Source organism: Notechis scutatus, chromosome 8 (genome assembly GCF_049901735.1).
Source record: "Notechis scutatus isolate UNSWTSFEM ecotype Mainland chromosome 8, rNotScu1.2, whole genome shotgun sequence".
Classification (NCBI taxonomy): Eukaryota; Metazoa; Chordata; class Lepidosauria; order Squamata; family Elapidae; genus Notechis; species Notechis scutatus.
Window position 1 is genome coordinate 17336863 of NC_142016.1, and position 18170 is coordinate 17355032.

General features: G+C 44.1%; 1 protein-coding gene across 1 annotated transcript; it reads right to left on the bottom strand.

The window, feature by feature from the left end:
* Positions 1-347: 347 nt before the first annotated feature.
* Positions 348-12984, bottom strand: ZMPSTE24 (zinc metallopeptidase STE24). The gene is made up of 10 exons (XM_087970857.1): positions 12781-12984; positions 10285-10431; positions 9238-9324; positions 8166-8282; positions 6471-6623; positions 5677-5818; positions 3970-4157; positions 3117-3221; positions 2080-2223; positions 348-1169 (listed from the first exon to the last, which is right to left on the bottom strand). Exons 1-10 carry the CDS (start codon positions 12901-12903, stop codon positions 945-947), a joined length of 1431 nt encoding a protein of 476 aa, XP_087826983.1. The 5' UTR covers positions 12904-12984; the 3' UTR covers positions 348-944.
* Between the last annotated feature and the right edge of the window lie 5186 nt (positions 12985-18170).

An 18170-nucleotide genomic window follows, 5' to 3' on the forward strand; every position in this document is an offset into this window, starting at 1 on the left:
AAAAACTATTTAAACTACAAACAGTGTTTGTGTTCAGTGTGTGCATACTCTGGGGCCCTTCCGCTCTCCTTTGGTTGCCTGGCTTGACTACTGCTGCAATATTCTTCTAGGGGTTAATCCTCAAACCCTAACAGGTTTAGTCTCCAGGCCTTTGATCATCTTAGTTGCTTTAAGACAGACAACAGAAACCAAGGTGGTGTCTGTAGGTATACCAACATCTTACATGGTATTTGGGACACCCAGAAAACCACATTGCAATTATTTGCTACCAATAAAAATTAGGTACAGGAGACAAGGCAAACCAAATTCCAAACCATTGTAATAGTAATATATGTAGGACACATAACTAAGGTATTTATCATTTGTAATTTATTTTCTGTTTCCCCTATTTGGGGAAAGGTGTTTTCATCATCTCTGTAATTTCATTGCGGATAAGAACTTGAATTGTGGAAGAAAGCTCCACTGTTCCCACCCGGATAGCGATTGGGTTTAGAAATGTCAAATCCCAATGGTCCAAAAATTATTCTTTAGATCTTTATCCTCTACCCCTGCCACAGATGAGTAAGAGAGTTTTCCATACTGTCTAAGAACATCTGGACAAAGTGCTTAAAAGGTACAAAAGTCACATTCAACGCTTTCACAGATTCAAGCATGGACATGTCGGTTGTGACAAATTATTTTTCCTTTCAAGCATGGCTTTGTGATTAAGATAAAAGTTACACATTACATTTCTCCCTCAACTTCTGATTACAATTCATTTGTTAGTCAGAAACAAGACTTTGGGGAGGTCATTTCAAATCAAGTGAACAGCGCATAGAGCTATGCAGGATGCTGTGGTTAGGAATGAAATGGTATACTGTATATACTTCTTTTTTTAAAAAAACCCCAGAAACTCGATTTGGGGAGAGTAGGTTTCTCTTATGGGCCTCCTCAGTTCTTTTCCCTCAGTCCTGTTTAGTTTCCTTCAGTGCTTGAAGTCTTTCTAACAGTGGAGGGTGAGAATAATGCCACATTGAAAATAACCAGTCTGAAACGGGGAATCCCAGGTTATCTTTGTTCAACTTGATCAACGCAGAATACAAATCTTTTGCCTTTCCAAGTTTCTTGGCAAATGCATCGGCTTGAAATTCAAATCGCCGACTTAATACAGTCAAGCAAAAGGAAAGCACCTGCAGTGGAAAACAAAGAGGATGACACGGGATTAAATTTCAGAATGAGTTTCACAGTCTTTCAAAACCATTTCTCCAAATCTCATCAAAGCTTCTGAAATCTAAAAGGGAGGAGAATTTGATCGCAGAAATGAGCTCTCTTTCTTTCCTGCCAAGCCCCAGATGCCACCCTCCAAAAAAATATTACCGGTACAAGGTACCAAGAGTGAATGAAATCATCTTGAGTCAGACTATAGCATGGAAGATGGAAGGGTTTTGGAAAACCTCAGAGTAAGAAGAGCCTCTAGTAGAGGGATTAGAGGCAGAATGTTCTGACCCAGGCTTCACAAAATCACAAAGCAAACTCCTTGGTTCCTTAACTATTCCCTTCTCCTGGCAGCTCTGCACATGCACACACTGGGAACAGGCTCCAGCTGTTCTTCTGCCCCACTGATTTCCCCACTCCGAAGGCAGCTGATATCTGTCAAATGGCCCTGGCCCCATCTCTGCCTCCGATGCAGAGCCTTCCCCAAACTCCAGGACTGGCCTCCGATCAGAGCCTTCCCCAAACTCCAGGACTGGCCCATGTTCCTTCCCAACCTCCTCACTGTCTTGAGTCTGCCGCCAGCGCCACTGGCTGCTGGTGGGCCACAACACAGAATACTTCCTGTGTTTTTGTGAGCTTCCTTCCTTATTGAAAGGATGCCCTGGGTGAAACATTTCTGGGAAGACCAAAGGTCTGGAGGGAGAACTAGGAACAGAAATGACCATTTTCTTGTCTCCTTTCATGGGAGGATGCTAGGACCCAACCCATTTATACAAACCGTAACAGTAATTTAGGAACCAAATTTTCCACACGGAACCCAGGCAACTTGGCCAGGAAAGCAGCTCCTATCAGTTGAGCAAAGTGCCAATCAAAACTGAAGTTTACCTCATTGTAAGGTGAGAAAATAAACTGGAAGATGATCAGCAAGCCTATCAGGGTAGGCTGGGTTTCATAGAATCCAAAGGCAGCGAAAAGCTCCTTTCGACCAATCAACACCGCAAATAAGAAGAAACATAAGAAGGAGTTCATCTGATAGAGGAGACAAAGACAGGGTGTTAGGAAAACTGTTTAAGCACCTTGACTGTTATACTTAACATGATCTATAATAAACGAGCTGGGCATTCAGAAGGAAACAGTAACACACTGCAGCTGAGGTGATTGGTTTGGTTTTGGCCAGTTGAGTGCACAAAGTATGAAGGTGCACTGAAAGGGTGATTATTAATATTTCATTTTTATCTTCTCCTATCAAGGTTGGATATCACATGCTGGGTAGCGCAAGAGGGAAGTGGGTGTTACATCCTTTATATCCTGCCTGCATGGGTATAATCCTGGAACATCTGGTTGGCTACCACAGGCATCGAATGCTGGACCAGAGAAGTATTTGGTCTGGTCTATCACAGCTTTTTTTGAGTCTGCAAAGACAGGAACCTCTCCTATGGAATGGACATTCTATGGATAAAGATATACCATTTTATAGAATGTGGAAGCATTCCCAAACTCTAGAGGGACTTTTTCTATTTCTATTTTGGCTATGCACCTCACTCAGAGCCAGCAATCTTTCAGGTTGTTCTATTGCAATCAGTTCTATATGACAACCAAGGCAGGTTAAAACATAAAATGGAAGTCATAAATGATAAATAAAAGCAACCTTTCTTCAGCTCTGATCCAATCCACTGATACATACACCTCTCTAGGGTTGCTTTTATAACTTTAAAAAAAGGCTAAAGATTCAGATTTCCTACATAACGTGTCATTTAGTCTGTTTTAACAACATTGCCCAAAGCTTGTATATGCCCTCATTCCATTTTTTTCGATTATAAAACAGAGATATAAGAAAGCAGAAAGTGAGCAGAAAAATGGAACTGCTTTATTTTCTGAATAAATAGTAACAGTAGATAGATGCCCAATTATTTCTTACATACCTGGCTAATGACAATATTTTTAATGGTGTGGCCAAGTTTCCAGTGTCCCAACTCATGTCCCAGTACAGCCAAAACTTCTTCATTTTTGCAACCTTGCTTCTTACTCTAGACATGCAGAGAAAAATATAAATCCATCTCTTTAGCTTGCGGGCATGCATACACAAATATGAATGGATAGAACACAATATCCTTGCTTAGATTACCAGGTCTAGGTGAATTTTAATAGGATTTTAAAGGGGCAAGACCTAAGATACTCATAGCTCCTTTAAAAATGGGCCAAATAGTTGCTTTCTTGTAGAAGTGAAAATTGAATTGAACAGTTCCATAAAACTGTTGAATTAGCCTATTTTACCACTTAAAACTACATTTCCACAAACCCAGGCCAAAAGTGTCAGCTTTATCTAGTCTGTTGTCTTTTAATTGACTATGACTCTTATGATTCCCATCAATCATAAAAGGTATAACTAAGGCACAAAAGGTATAGCCTTTAGAGAAGAAAACACTGCCTACGCTTGTTGTACACACAAAGGTAACTTTCTCCAAACTTGGAACTGGAGTAGAAAGCAAACAAACAAATTATCTATCAATCTAATCTAATATATATGTTACTTATGTATCCAAACATATATATCCATATATGTTACTTATATATCCAAAAATAATAAACCACATTGACATTTATTTCTTAGCAATTTGTTATCGTTTTAGCCTTAACAATCAAATATTCAGTGTGTGCATGTTTCTTTTCCTGTAACTGCTGCTTGGGCTTTCCTTTTAGGCAACCCAACTTTGTTATTTGGAACCTTTGGATCAGGTCTGTCAATAATAACCACATAAACGAATCAAGGCTCACTTTGGTTTTCGCCTTTGTCTCGGGTCCTCCCTCATTTCCTCCAGCTACCTGTGTGTCCACACCAGGGCCTTCAGAATGCTCTTTGTTAAGGGCAGAATAATCTTCCAGGAGAGTGTCAAACAACACAATACGTTTGTTCTTGAAGAAACCGTAGAAATAAGCATTGCTATGGGAAGAACGTTTAGAGCCTGGGGAGAAAGAATAGGGGAAAATTCAGTCATATTACAGCATTCTAGACTTTATGAGGGAGAGGGCTTATTTGGCTTTCAGCATCAGATAGTGCCTCCTGTTAGAGACCAGCAAACTTGTCTGGGTATGAAACTGTTCTCTTACACCAGATGCACATAGCTGGGGACCCAACCACATGGACTATAGTGCAATTGGAAAGGTCTGAAATCAAGTTTAGCATCCAGCATAGCTTTAAGGTTGAGTGCTAAACAGAAGCTACTTCCAACTGTGTAGCTACAGAAAATAACAATGACAATATTATGAAGTATGGAGAAAAGTGGCACAGGCCGAATACCTTGGGGTACTTTGTGAGACCATCCACCTAGACACTGAGCAGGATCAAACTCCTTAACCCGAGGAAGGAGGCGGCACTGCATGCCAACAAACTTAGATGGTGATTGTAGAGCACACTTTCTGTACCAACAGAGTGAAGGACCATCTTGGCAACATTACAAACCTTTAACGCAGGAGTCTTCAAACTTGACAGCTTTAAGATTTGTGGACTTCAACTCCCATAATTCCTCCTCCAATCATGTTAGCTCAGGAATTCTGGGAGTTGAAGTCCACAAGTCTTAAACTTGCCAAGTTTGAAGACCCTTGCTTTAATGTGACGGTGAGGTTTCAAGCACTTAAGCCAACTCTCTTCAGTCTGGATGCTCTCCAGATAAGCAGACTTCACATCCCAGAATTCTCAGTAGCAGTCAAGCACATCTAGAAGACACCCAGACTGGAGGAAGCTGGGTTAAGACCAAAAAGTCTGGGCTACACAGTACCAGTTCAAGGCCTGAGATTTGTTGCAGATACTTGTAAGGCTTATACTAACAATGTTGAAATGCTCTGAACATTACAGCTTGATGATGATTATTATAACCACTAGATTTAGACAAGCCAAGATGTTGAATCAATTCCCTGCTTTATTATATGCTCAGCTACAAAGTAATGGGCTGAGATCCCAGGAAGCACACCTGGAGGAATTCGTGTTCTTCCTTTATGGCCGAAGCAGGTTTCCACAGTCAGCAAGCTAAGGCTGCCTCCCCAATTTCAGAAAACCAGTGTAGTTTGGTAATACAGGTAGCCCTTGACTTATGACCACAACTGTGTCCCAAAAAAATCCATTACTAAGCAAGGTAGTTGAGTTTGCCCAATTTTACAACCTTTCTTGCCACAGTTGTTAAGTAAATCACTGCAGTTGTTAAGGTAGTAACACCAGCCAGCTTTCCACACTGGCTTTGCTCATCAGAAGTTCACAAAACGGGATCATATGACCCTGGGACACTGCAACCGTCATAAATACATGCCAGTTGACAAGTGCATTTTGATCCCATGATTACCGGAATGCTGCTCCCATCATAAGTGTGAAGAAATGATCATGTCACTTTTTTCATTGCTGTTGTAACTTTGGACGGCCGCTAAACGAATGGTTGTAAGTCAAAGACTACCTGTCTTCAGAAATGGAAACCGAGCACCCTGTTCTCATACCTTCCACAACGTAAACTTTGGTGAGTGGGAAATCTATATCCTTTGCCATTGCCTCAATCTCCTGCTTAAGCTCTCCTTCAGGAAGCGGAATGAATTTGTCAAACAACGGAGCAATGTAATCAGCATAAATTGTGACAAGAACCTAGAATGGAGCAAAAGGACGTTTTGATAAAGATACTGTTGTTCACTTAAAACAGTCCAGCTTGCACTTTTACAGAGCAAGTTGGAAAGTCATTATCAGCTGAAGTCATTTTATTGGTGCTGAACTAGAAAATAAAAACCACGGGGGGGGGGGGGCATTTTTTATATAGTGACTGAGATAAGAGCATTATATGCACAAAGTTGGAAGAAACATTGACAGCAGAGGATTGGATAATAAAATTGATGGAGCTCATAGAAATGGCAAATCTGACCAGTTTGGTCTTGTGGGGCAGAGGAGAAAGCAGTTGAGACTGTTTTAAAAAGTAGAAGCCTCAAAATGGAGTTTTTGCTGAAAGAAGGAAAGACTGAACTGATGACTGAGGAGGGACGAGAAAGAATAAGGAGGCCCTTATTAAACAGAAAGGGGGAAGTCAACATTCTACATTTTCTTTCTTTTTCACTTTTCACTTTTTTCTTATTCCTCATCCCTTTCTCATTTTTTTTTCATCTTTTTTATACTTTTATTGTAAAATTCAATTTTTTTTTTAAACAAAGGAAAATCACTATCAGCCAATGGATAAAGAACAAAAACTTAACAGAGGAGACCATTTTTGAATAATTCTAAATAAAACATCCGGATGTTGTGAACTCACCAAGGAAACAACTAAAGTGAAAAGCCAGGCATAGATGAAGAAATAGTCTCCACCTATTTTGATGATATAAAGCAGGAGCGAGGTCACCGGCAGGAGAATACACTGTGTCACAATGAACTTCTTGATGGCATCTTTAAAAAAGAATCCCAGGGTCTATTAAAGAGAAGCATACATAATAAGCTGGGGGTGGATCTGAAATGGACTCCATAAATACCACGAATTTTACATTGTGTGCACCAAAGTTACATTTCAAAGTTCTCCAGCCATTTAGCCGAGACAGCTAAAATTGACAGAACATTAAAAACATCCCTTTTATTTTATTTTAACTTACTGCACCTGTGTCTGGTTTGCCAATTGCACAGTGGCAGATCGGACAGCTCTCCAGGGAGTTAACGTCATTGCCCAGAAGATCACTGGTTGCCCTCTCCCCTCTTTGGAAGAGCTTTATAGCTCCCGCTGCCTTAAGAAAGTTCAAAACATTCTCAAAGATCCATCTCATCCTGGGAACTCTTTCTTTTGAACTATTACCATCTGGCAGACCGATACAGGACAATTAAAAACAAGGACAAATAGGCTGAAAAACAGCTTCTGTCCCAGAACAGTAACTATATTGAATTCTACTGCGTAGTAGAATGCAGTATCAGGGGTTTTTAACATTCAACATTCAATTGCATAGAATGTGAAGGATGTGTGTTTTGTTTTGTTTTTATAGTATTCTTATGTATAATGTACACTGAAGATGGCATTTAATTTTGTTGTACGAGGTGCAATGACAATAAAGTACTACTACTATTACTACTACTTTCCCAAGTATGACAAAGCAGCCCATGCAAAAACCCAAGACACAAAAAGTTTACTCAAGATGGCACTGAAAGAGAACGTGCTTAGACGTACAACCAGGAAATAGCTAAAATAAAACAGAAAAGAAAGGACATGGGCAACTCCCACAGACATCTGCAAAAGAACTAGGGCTTACACGCAAAGTGCACTACGTGTTTTGATTGTTCTCTATGAAGTTCGTATTTCAGCTATTAATCACAGTAATGAAACCATTATCAAGGCTGTCTTCTGGAGCGGAGGCTCTGCGGGGAGGAAGCTCTGAAGCAGAACAACTAGATTCTGTACTCAGCTCAGCATCAAACGTGTTAACTCTCAAGACTCCTTTTTCCCACTATGTATTCCAAGTGGACTGCAATTAACAGACATTTTGGTGTCATTTTTAGCATTTTGGGTGATGCTGCTGTTATTATATTATTATTATTGCTATCCTTGGGATGGTGACATTGTTAGGTGGGCGGCATTCCTTCTTTCGAGAGCAGGGCATTGAAATTTCATTTTAATGTGTGCCGTGGTGTATACAGGTAAATGACAATAAAGGTTATCTTATTGTTACAGGCAGAGAGAGCTCTTGCCTGTTAATAGATGTAGGATAGCAATTCCTCAAGATTAGCTGGAGTATAGTTTCCATCAGCTGTTAGGCAGCATGGTCAGTCGTGGATATCTTATTATTTATTAAATTTGTCCCCAGCTGTTTTCAATAAAGTTGACCTGTGATAGTTTACACGGCATGAAACAGCCACAATAAGGAACTATAAAACATGGGTAGGAGAACTCAAAACAAAAACTCAAAAGCAGCATTAAAACATCCACAGTAAGATATTGCATTCTATTGAGAAGGTAGAAATGATGTGATACCTGCTGATTGAAACCATGCTTTTCCTCAATGACAAAAGTATTATACAGGCTCCAGGGCAGACCTGTGACCGCACTGAAAAGGGTAGCAAGCAGGAGGAACACCAACGATTGGACAATCTGTGCATCAGAATAATGAAGAGAGGAATTGTTACAAATATTATTCTTAGCTACATAATAGGGTCAGATTGAGACTCAGTCGTACTTGCAAAGTCTCCCTACACTATAAACGGGATATCAAGTTAGTTACAACTATCTTGATTTTAATGGTTTATCTTAAGTATGACCATGTCTGAATTACAGCCTATAATTCCTATGCACTTTGGAGTTATGTTTAGGGCTTCTGCAAAATCCCTGAAATTATATGCTGGTATGAACAGTTTGAAGTTCCTCCAGCCACTGGAAGCAGTTAATCCTATGTTTCTCAACCTTGGCAACTTGACTTACAACCATTTGTTTAGTGACTGTTCACTTAAAGTCAATGGGGAAAGCTGGATTCACTTAATGACCATTCACAGGCTTCTGACTCTGTTTTCACCTTTCTTAGAAGAAGGTCTGAATAGCAATAGCACTTATATACCGCTTCACAATGCTTTACAATAGCACTTAAGACTTATATACCACTTTACAGTGTTTTACAGCTCTCTCTAAGCGGTTTAGAGAGTCAGCATATTGCTCCCAACAGTCTGGATCCTAATTTTACCGACCTCGGAAGGATGGAAGGGTGAGTCAAACTTGAGCCTGGTCAGGATCGAATTCCTGACAGTGGAATGCAGAGTTAGCCTGCAATGCTGCATTCTAATCAATGCACCACCATGGTTTCTTTCAATTAATTTGAAAGGGATTAGGGAATTACTATCCCATCTAGATACTACTGTAGCTAGCTAGAGAGATCCTAAATGGGAATCCAGACTAGATGGGAATAGTATTCCACCTTGTAAACCAGATATTTCTTTGGTTTGATTTAGCACACCTTTTCTTACATACCTAAACGTTTAAACAAAAGTTATTAAGGGATTACTTGGCACTTTACCGGGTTAGTATTCATCTGACTCAAGCAAACCAATACGCCTACCTCATATTCAGGTCCAAAACCAGCACGATTTGAAATGTCTCCAGATACAGACCAAAGAAAAGGAATTCCTCCACAAAGAAGAATTACCTGTAAAAACAAAAATACAATTTTATGGAAAAGGCTAACATGATATAACCTTTTTTAATTGTGGGATTCCAGAAATCAAAGAGGTAGATTCAAAGCTGCATTTATTTAACTGTAAACCTTATTGGGTATCAATCAACTAACAGCCAAAGCTAATGTGAGCCCAAAGCTCATTCATCTACCAGCAAATAATTTAATGCTGCAGCTTAATCACCTGAGCACTATTTTCACTGATTTTTTTTCCCCATTCTCTAAGCATTAGAAAAAAGAGGGACATGGAACCTCTGAGCTAAAGCTCAATTGTATGCAGGTTGTAGAGACAGAGAGAGAGAAAAATGGAGCATTATAGACAAAATGCTGCATAAAATAGAAAGATCAGGTAACAGAATGAGAATTAGCTAATCCTGCATTAGCTAATACACTCTTACATTTGTGGCTAGCTCTTGCTCTACTATCTGTTGCAGGAATGGACAAGTATGTCAATTTTACAACCTGTCGACTTCAACTCCCAGAATTCCTGAGCCAGCTGACTCAGGAATTCTGGGAGTTGAAGTCCACAGGTCATAAATAGCCAGTTAGCCCACCCCAATCTACTAGGTCCTTCTCTACTACTGACATACAGTCCTTGAAGGGGATAGCTTCAGGAAATGTTAGCAGGAGGAGGAAAAGCCACTCTCAATCCTATCTGGGCTTCTTCACAGCATTTGCTTCCAGCTCAAGATTTCTTTTATTCAATATTTTATGAAGGGAAGGGAAGGAAAGGAAAGGAAAGGAAAGCCCTCTGGATTTTTACATTCTATTACAGAATAAATCCTTCTAGGTTTTACAGGTTTTGCAGGTTTGTACAATTCCTTTGTCAATATTCTTGTGCTTGTATTCAAACATACTCACAAATATACATGGAAGAATACATTCTAACTCACTAAAAAATACACGAAACCAAAGAGCATGAAGGATACCTACCGTGCCCTCTAACTCTGAGTACAGTCCTGACCAGAAACTGAATGCACTTTTATCTAATTGGTAAAGACGGGATTTTTCAAACGTTTCTGAGTCCATGATTGGCCCTAATTCCAGTGGGACATGGGTGGTTGTCTTGTAGACAGTCCTCTGAAATGTTTAAAAATAAGCAGTCATTTAGCTGGCATTTTCAAAAATGTTTTCATGTGTCACTGTAAGTTCAAAGTCCAACAGCACAAGGATTGTTAAAATATGATAATTTAACAATCTACCATGATTACAAAAGTACTCATGTGCGACTAGTAAATACATCCTAAATCAATGAATCCAAGTTCTATTAGTGGATAAAGAAAGAATCTTCCTTAGTTTACCCGATAGCTTTTACTGAATAGATCTGATCAATTCTTTTAAGGCTTAGGGGCAAAACTACTTGGAAAAACTAATCAAAATTTGTTTCTGAGGCAAAGTGACTAAAGAAGCCCTGCTCTACTGTAACATCGCAATGTCAAACACTCTCATGATACCATAGATTGGTCTGTGTTTCATTAAATTTAAGAGGATCCACTCTAGAAACAGACTCTACCAGTTAAGAGGCTCTTCTCAATACCCTAGGGAAAGGTGTGTAATTTTCATAATATGATATTGGCCTTAATAATACCAGTGCTGAAGATAAAACACAGTATTAAAAATTTTGAGGCATGCATGTGTTTTGATGTATTTCAAGTTAAGACACCCAGCAGTTCTGCTGGAGGGGAAGAGAACAAAGGGCATTGTAGAACTAGTATCATACAGGTAGCACCTCAGGAAACACCTTTATCATCTATCAAGGATCTCTTTATGCTCTTCATTACTTAAGTTTTGAAAATATAGGACACCACTGTGCGCTGCATTTCAATTCCCTTCTTCCTAGCACCTATGGGAGTTGAAATTCGAAAACAGCCCTCAGGAGAGACCAGTTGAATGACAAAGACAGCCTAGCACTGACCACAGCTTTAACGCAAACGAAGCCACTTTAAGGAAAAGAGTCAGTTCTATAGCATCCCAAAGGTGCTTTTTCAAGTGGCAGCTGGACTTTCTTTGCTTTTGCTTGAAGATGTCTCGTTTCTCATCCAAGAAGCTTCTTCAGTTCACACAAAGGTGCTTTTTTCAAGAGGCAACTAGACTTCCTGGTTTTTCTTTGAAGATGTTTCACTTCTCATCCAAGAAGCTTCTTCAACTCTGACTGGATTGATGACTGAATCCTTCCATTCCCCACTATCCAGTCAGAGCTGAAGAAGCTGAGAAACGAAACATCTTCAAGCAAAAAAACAAAGGAAGTCCAGCTGCCTCTTGAAAAAGCACCTTTGTGACAACCTGGATGTCCGAGAACCTCCATAGACACCTGTCCTATAATGGTTTAGGTCAGGGTAATTCACAAGGCATATATCAAGAAATTAAAAGACGCTTTCCCCTTGGGAAGAAAGCTATGGCAAATCTGGACAGCATACTAAAAAGCAGAGACATCATTCTGCCAACAAAAGTGCGTAGAGTCAAGGCTACGGTTTCCCCAGTTGCAATGTATGGCTGTAAAAGTTGGACCATAAAAAAGGCTGAATTGAGGCCTTTGAACTATGGCGCTGGAGAAGACTCCTATGTGAGTCCCTTGGACTGCAAGGCGATCCAACCAGTCAGTCCTGGAGGAGATCCACCCTGACTGCTCTTTAGAAGGCCAGATCCTGAAGAGGAAACTCAAAGACTTTGGCCACCTCATGAGAAGGAAGGACTCCCTGGAGAAGAGCCTAATGCTGGGGAAGATTGAGGGCAAAAGAAGAAGGGATGACAGAGAGTGAGGTGGCTGGAGCACTGGAACAGTAGGCGTGATATTAAATGGATTCCGGGGGATAGTAGAGGGCAGGAAGGCCTGGAGCAGGGCTCCCCAAACTTGGCAACTTGAAGACTTGTGGACTTCAAGTCCCAGAATTCCTCAGCCCAGCGTAGCTGGCTGAGGAATTCTGGGACTTGAAGTCCACAAGTCTTCAAGTTGCCAAGTTTGAAGACCTCCAGCTTGGAGGAACGTTGTCCATGGGGTCGCGATGGGTCGGACACGACTTCGCGACTAACAACAACAACACTTCTCCCTAAGTGTGGTGCACGGTCTGCAATCCCGCCGGCCAAACTCAAGCTGCCCAGCCCAATCGATCCTGGGCCGAGCATGGCTTGTACCTATCGAGGCAACGTTAGGGGAATCGAAGTGTATAATCCTCAGGCCGACCCCGTTACATTCAAGAGACGAAAGAGAGATTAATAAGAAAAGCCGCGGTCTCCCAAGATCGGCGGCAACCTTCGGGAGAGCTACCCGCAAGGCTTAGAAACCAAGCCCTGCCAGCGGTACCCGGCAGCACCAGGTGGAAGGGCCGCTCGGCGCAGCACCAGGCGGCGAGGGGGTGACCCGGCCTCGTCTCGTCACGGCCTCAAACGGAGCTGTCAAGCGCGCGCGGGCTTGGGCGGGAAGGATCTGACCTGCCGCCAGGCGAGCAGGGCCTCCCACAGGTAGACGGCCCAGGAGAAGAGCAGCACGGAGCAGAAAATCCGGTCCTCCACGGGGCTCTGGGCCCAGAGATCGCCCAGCACCGGCATCGCCATGTCTGGTTTCGATCCGCCGCTCTTCCCACAGAGCCTCCAGCCAGCACGCTAGGTCCCTCTCAGCCGGCTTCCGGCTGCAGTGACACTCAGCCGAGCAAACTCCGGAAGCAGTTCCTCCCCGAAGAACTTCCGGAGCAAGCGCCCTCCCGTACATTGGCAGTACTTCCGGTTCCGGAAAGGCAGAAGAATCGGCCATGTGTAAGGAGGGGAAGGAAAGAGAAAGTGTATTCTCGCCCTCCGGCATTTTGGATGTTTGTAGCTTGCCGTTTATAAAATATTTTTTAAAAAAGCCTTCAACTCAGTGTTTTGTTCTGGTGACTGCCTGGACTAAGTGTTGGAAGTCGTTTGCCATTGCCTTCCTAAGGCTGGCTGGCTGTGACTGGCCCAAGGTCACCCAGTTTGCTTCATGCCCAAGGCAGATCTAGAATTCAGAGGCTCCTGGTTTTTAGCCTGGTGCCTTAAACCAGGGCTCTCCAACCTTAGCAACTTTAAGCCTGGTGGACTTCCAACTCCCAGATTTCCCCAGCCAAGTGGCTGGGAAAATCTGGGAGTTGGAAGTCCACCAGGCTTAAAGTTGCCAAGGTTGGAGAGCCCTGCCTTAAACCACTACACCAAATTGGCTCTTTACCAAAACCTGCTCAATTTTAATAACTCTAAAGATGCACAGATTTCAACTCTCAGGGTTCCCCAACAGCATGGGACAGCTTGAACTTATACAGCGCTGAACAAGGGGAACTTGTAACGGGTTCTTGTAGATGTGGCGGTCATATAGTTTCCAGCCACTGTGACTGCCATTTAGGCACTCTGCATCTAAGGTGATAATTATGACATTGTAGCATTGCATAGTCACATCATCATTTGTGACTCACTGGTGTCCATCAAAGTCAATGGGGAAACCAGCAGGAGGTTGCAAATAGTGACGGATCTTCACAACTGCTGGCCACTGTCACTGCATGGGATTAAATTAAGAATAGCAAATAGAAACTGCCCCAAATTGCTGTCATCAGTACAGTGGTGTGACATCGCACTTTAAAATCATGTTGCTTAGTAAGAGTTGCCAGTTCTAATTAAGTGAGGACTCTATATTTAAAGTTCATGGCAGTCTTAAAACTTAATGGTTTCAACCTACCAAGTTCCTGGGATTTTGAGAACCACCTGGATGGGTGTATTTAAAAAAAAAAAAAAAAGACTTGGAAGGCTGCTAATTTCCTAAGAACCCTGAGTAGCTTTCATAATTAAGAGGAAATAGTCAAAAAAAGCCTATGTAGCTTACATGCTACCAAGACTTATTTATGGTGAGGTAGAAGTATAATAAACAATTTCCAGGGGAGAAAACCTAGCTGCTGTTGTTATTTTGAACTGCATTTCCTCCCCTAGAGCTTACACCAAAGGACTTTGTTATTTTTGCATCTTGCCTTCTACCCCAACCTCACTTCCTCTTGAGGAAAACCTTAGCTTTAATGCAGAAAGATAGGGCAGAGTCCCTGCCATCTCTTGCATTTTTCCCCACGTGACCTTTTCAGTCCACATGTGAAGTGAGGAACCTTCAAGAAAATGAAAATATTTCTTATTTTCATACTGTATTTCTGAGCTATCTATATTTAAACTTAAACAGGATATGCATGAACAGAAGGGAAGTCTTGGATGGGATCTGGTTCATCCTATCCCAACAGAGGTTATTTATTCTACAGAAATCAGATTTATCCTGGACAAAATTGTGACAAACTCAGTAGTACTTAACAGAATGTTAAGAGGCACAATCCACAGCCCCAGAGCCTCTGAAGAGTATCCACTTTGGTGGGGGGGGGGAAAGCCTATAGCTTAAAAAAATAACACCATTCGGTATATTCAGCAATTGCTTAGCTCATACCATGGAAAAAAAACAATAGTAGCTGTATTCACTCAATACAAAACTCACCATAATATGAGATTGGGCGTTGGTTCTTACCTGATACGCCCCTTCGCGAGCCGCAAGAGCATCCAGAGACTGGGATGTGCTTCGAGTCCTCTTCTTGCAGGCTGAGCTTTAGATGAGGAAACGCTCCGCCCCCTCACGTGACATCGCGGGCGCCTCCCAGTTTTTTGCGATAACGAGAAGAGAGGTTATTGATTCTTTCTAATCTACTATTGGCTCCTTGGCTGAAGAAAGAGCCCCCACCAGACGGAGAAATTAGGGTGGGCTGGATGCTCCTTGCGGCTCGCCGAGAAGGGGCGTATCAGGTAAGAACCAACGCCCATTCTCCTCGAGCCGCTCGGAGCATCCAGAGACTGGGACATACCAAAGCTGGGCTGTCCTACGGGTGGGACTCCGTCTGGCCCGAAGGCCCTCCGGATCACTGATGACCCTCTGTAAGACCCGTCGGCCAAAAGAGGCCTCCGCTGAGGCGCACGTATCTATTTTATAATGTCTGATAAACGGGACGGAGAGGACCAGGTGGCTGCCCGACAAATGTCAGCGATGGGGCTTGTGTGGCCCAGGCCGCCGAGGTGGCTGCACTTCTGGTGGAATGGGCGGTTATCCCACCCGGAGCGGGCAGAGAATGGGAAAGGTAGCACCTCGCAATAGTAGCCCTGATCCAGCGACTGATGGTGGAAGGGAAACCTTAAGCCCCATTGACCTGGGTTGAAAGGATAGGAAGAGGATTCGACCTTCGCATGGATTGAGTGCGCTTAATATAAATACGCAAGGCCCTTCTAACATCTAGGGTGTGCCAGAGGACCTCCCTGCCCTGGAGGGCCTGGGGCAGAAATTTGGTAAAATCAGTTCCTGTGACCTATGGAAGGAAGAGTTAACTTTGGGTAGAAAGGTAGGGTCGGGACGAAGGACCACCCGGTCTGCGTGGAACACGCATAGATCGCTCCTGACTGACAGAGCTGCTAATTCGAAACTCGCGAGCAGAAGTAATAGCTACTAGAAAAACTACCTTGAAGGTGAGAAACTGCAGGGATGACTCCCTCAAAGGCTCGAACGGGGACGATGTAAGAGAAACGAGGACCTTGTTGAGGTCCCATGTGGGGAACCTGTGAACGGTAGGAGGGCACAGGTTGGTGGCGCCTAAGGAAGATCTAACCCTGGGGTGGTGAGAAAGGGAACCGTAGTTATCACAGGAGACCACGGTTGAGAGAGCAGAAACTTGCCGCCTCAGGGTGTTAGGTGCGAGCCCCTTGAAGACCCTCCTGAAGAAATTCCAGGATCTGTGCCACCGAGGGAGAGAGGGGATTAACCTGAGACCCGCTACACCACTTGCAGAACCCTTTCCAAGTGGCATCATAAATTTGTGGTGGAAGGGCGCCTGGCGACAAAATGTAGTGTCGATGACTTGAGTTGAAAGATTCTCAGAAGTCAGACGGATCCGCTCAACCTCCAGACGGCTAACTGGAGCCATTGAGGCTCCGGATGCAGAAGGGGCCCCTGAGAGAGGGAGACCTTGTCCGGGGGATCCTCCATGGGGCGCTACTGATAAGATGCGGAGATCCGCAAACCATGGTCGCCTGGGCCAATAGGGAGCCACCAGGAGAAGTTCTGCCCTCTCCTGAATGAGTTTTTGAACTACTCTGGGAACTAACGGGAGCGGAGGGAAGGCATATAGGAGCCCTGGGGGCCATGGGCAACGCAGAGCGTTGTGATTCTCCGACCTGTGAGACGGATACCGGGAGAAGAACCGTGGAAGCTGAGTGTTGGTCGGGGGAAGCGAAGGTCCACCACCGGAAGGCCGAATATTCTGGACGCTTCCTCGAAAAAGGGATGGATGGAGACGCCATTCCGCCTGGTCCACCGTGGCCCTGCTCAGCCAGTCCGCCTGAGTATTGTCTACTCCGGAGATGTGTTCGGCTTTTAAAGATAGGAGGTTGGATTCTGCCCAGCGGCAAAGGCGCCGGCTTCCCCTCATTAGCTGGATGGACTGGGTGCCCCCTTGCTTGTTGATATGGGCTGGCCGTGCGTTGTCCGTGAGCACGAGAACGTGATGATTGCGGATCTGAGGAAAAGCTGCGCGGGGCCAGAAGGACGGCGTGAAGCTCTAGCCAATTGATGCTGCACCCCTGCTCGGTCAGCGACCATTTGCCCTGTGCAGAGATCGAGTCGAGATGAGCGCCCAACCGGATAGGCTTGCGTCCGTGGAAGGGTGACGGTGAGTCGTTGAGGTTCCGCGAAGGTGGCCTCTGTTGATGGCGGGATTGGTCCACCAGAGAAGAGGCGTGAGGACCTTTGGAGGGACCCTGACCTTGACCCTCGAGTTGCTTCTTCCGGATCGTTGGGCGGGAGCAGGGAACCATTGGAGGGATCTGCTGTGTAGGCGAGCCCAGGGAATAATAGAGATGCATGATACCATTTTGCCCAACAATTTAGAGAGGTCCACAAGGCCACCCTCCTTGAACGCCTGATCTGATTGACCAGGGCTTGAATGCTAAGGAACCTCTCCGGAGAGAGGAAAACTCTCTGTGACACCGAATCAATTATGGCCCCCAAGTGGTTAATTCGAGTAGAAGGGGTAAGTTGGCTCTTTTGCCAATTGACTAGAAAACCGTGTGCCCGTAAGGCGGAGAGGGTGACCCTGGTATCCCTGACTGCCTGGGATTTGGACGGGAGAGAATAAGAATATCGTCCAAGTAGCAGTGGAGGCGGACGGAACGGTCCTGAGATGGGCCGCCAGGGCCGCCAGGACCTTGGTGAAGGTCCGGGGCCGAAGCCAGACCGAAGGGGGGCCACGTATTGATAATGAAGGTTATTATGGCAGAACCTGAGGAATTTGTAATGGGAGGGCCTGATTGGAATGTGGAGGTATGCCTCCGACAGATCTATGGAAGATAACCAGTCTCCCGCCTGGTGCCTAAGAGAATTGATTGCAAGGTGTGCATCTTGAATCTACGCTGGATGAGGTGACGGTTGAGCCGTTTCAAGTCTAGGATGGCTCTCCAACCCCAGAGTGTTTGGGCACCACAAAGAGATGGGAGTAAAAACCCTTTCCCTTCTGGGCCGGAGGGACAGGTTGAATGGCCTGGATGTCAAGAAGATGATGGATGGCTGCATCCATTAGAGCCCGTTTGGAGGGATCCCTTGAGGAGGGGGATGGGATAAAACAATCAGGGGCGGACCTGAACTCCAGGGCGAGACCAAACCTGATTGTGTCCTAACCCATGCATCGGAGGTGGATATGTCCCATTGGGCGGCGAAGTGGCTGAGGCGGCCGCCAATGGGGAGGGAGGAAGAGGATCTACCTTCTACGGTAGGGCCTTCCTCCGATCCCGGAATGGTCTCTTGTAGCCGC

Coding starts and splice junctions, on each gene's coding strand:
- ZMPSTE24 (XM_087970857.1), bottom strand. CDS start 12,903: ATGGCGATGCCGGTGCTGGGCGATCTCTGGGCCCAGAGCCCCGTGGAG. Junction 6,624..8,165: donor AGCATGGTTTCAATCAGCAG/GTATCACATCAT, acceptor TCTCTTTAATAG/ACCCTGGGATTCTTTTTTAA. Junction 4,158..5,676: donor CAAAGTTTACGTTGTGGAAG/GTATGAGAACAG, acceptor CTTTCTCCCCAG/GCTCTAAACGTTCTTCCCAT.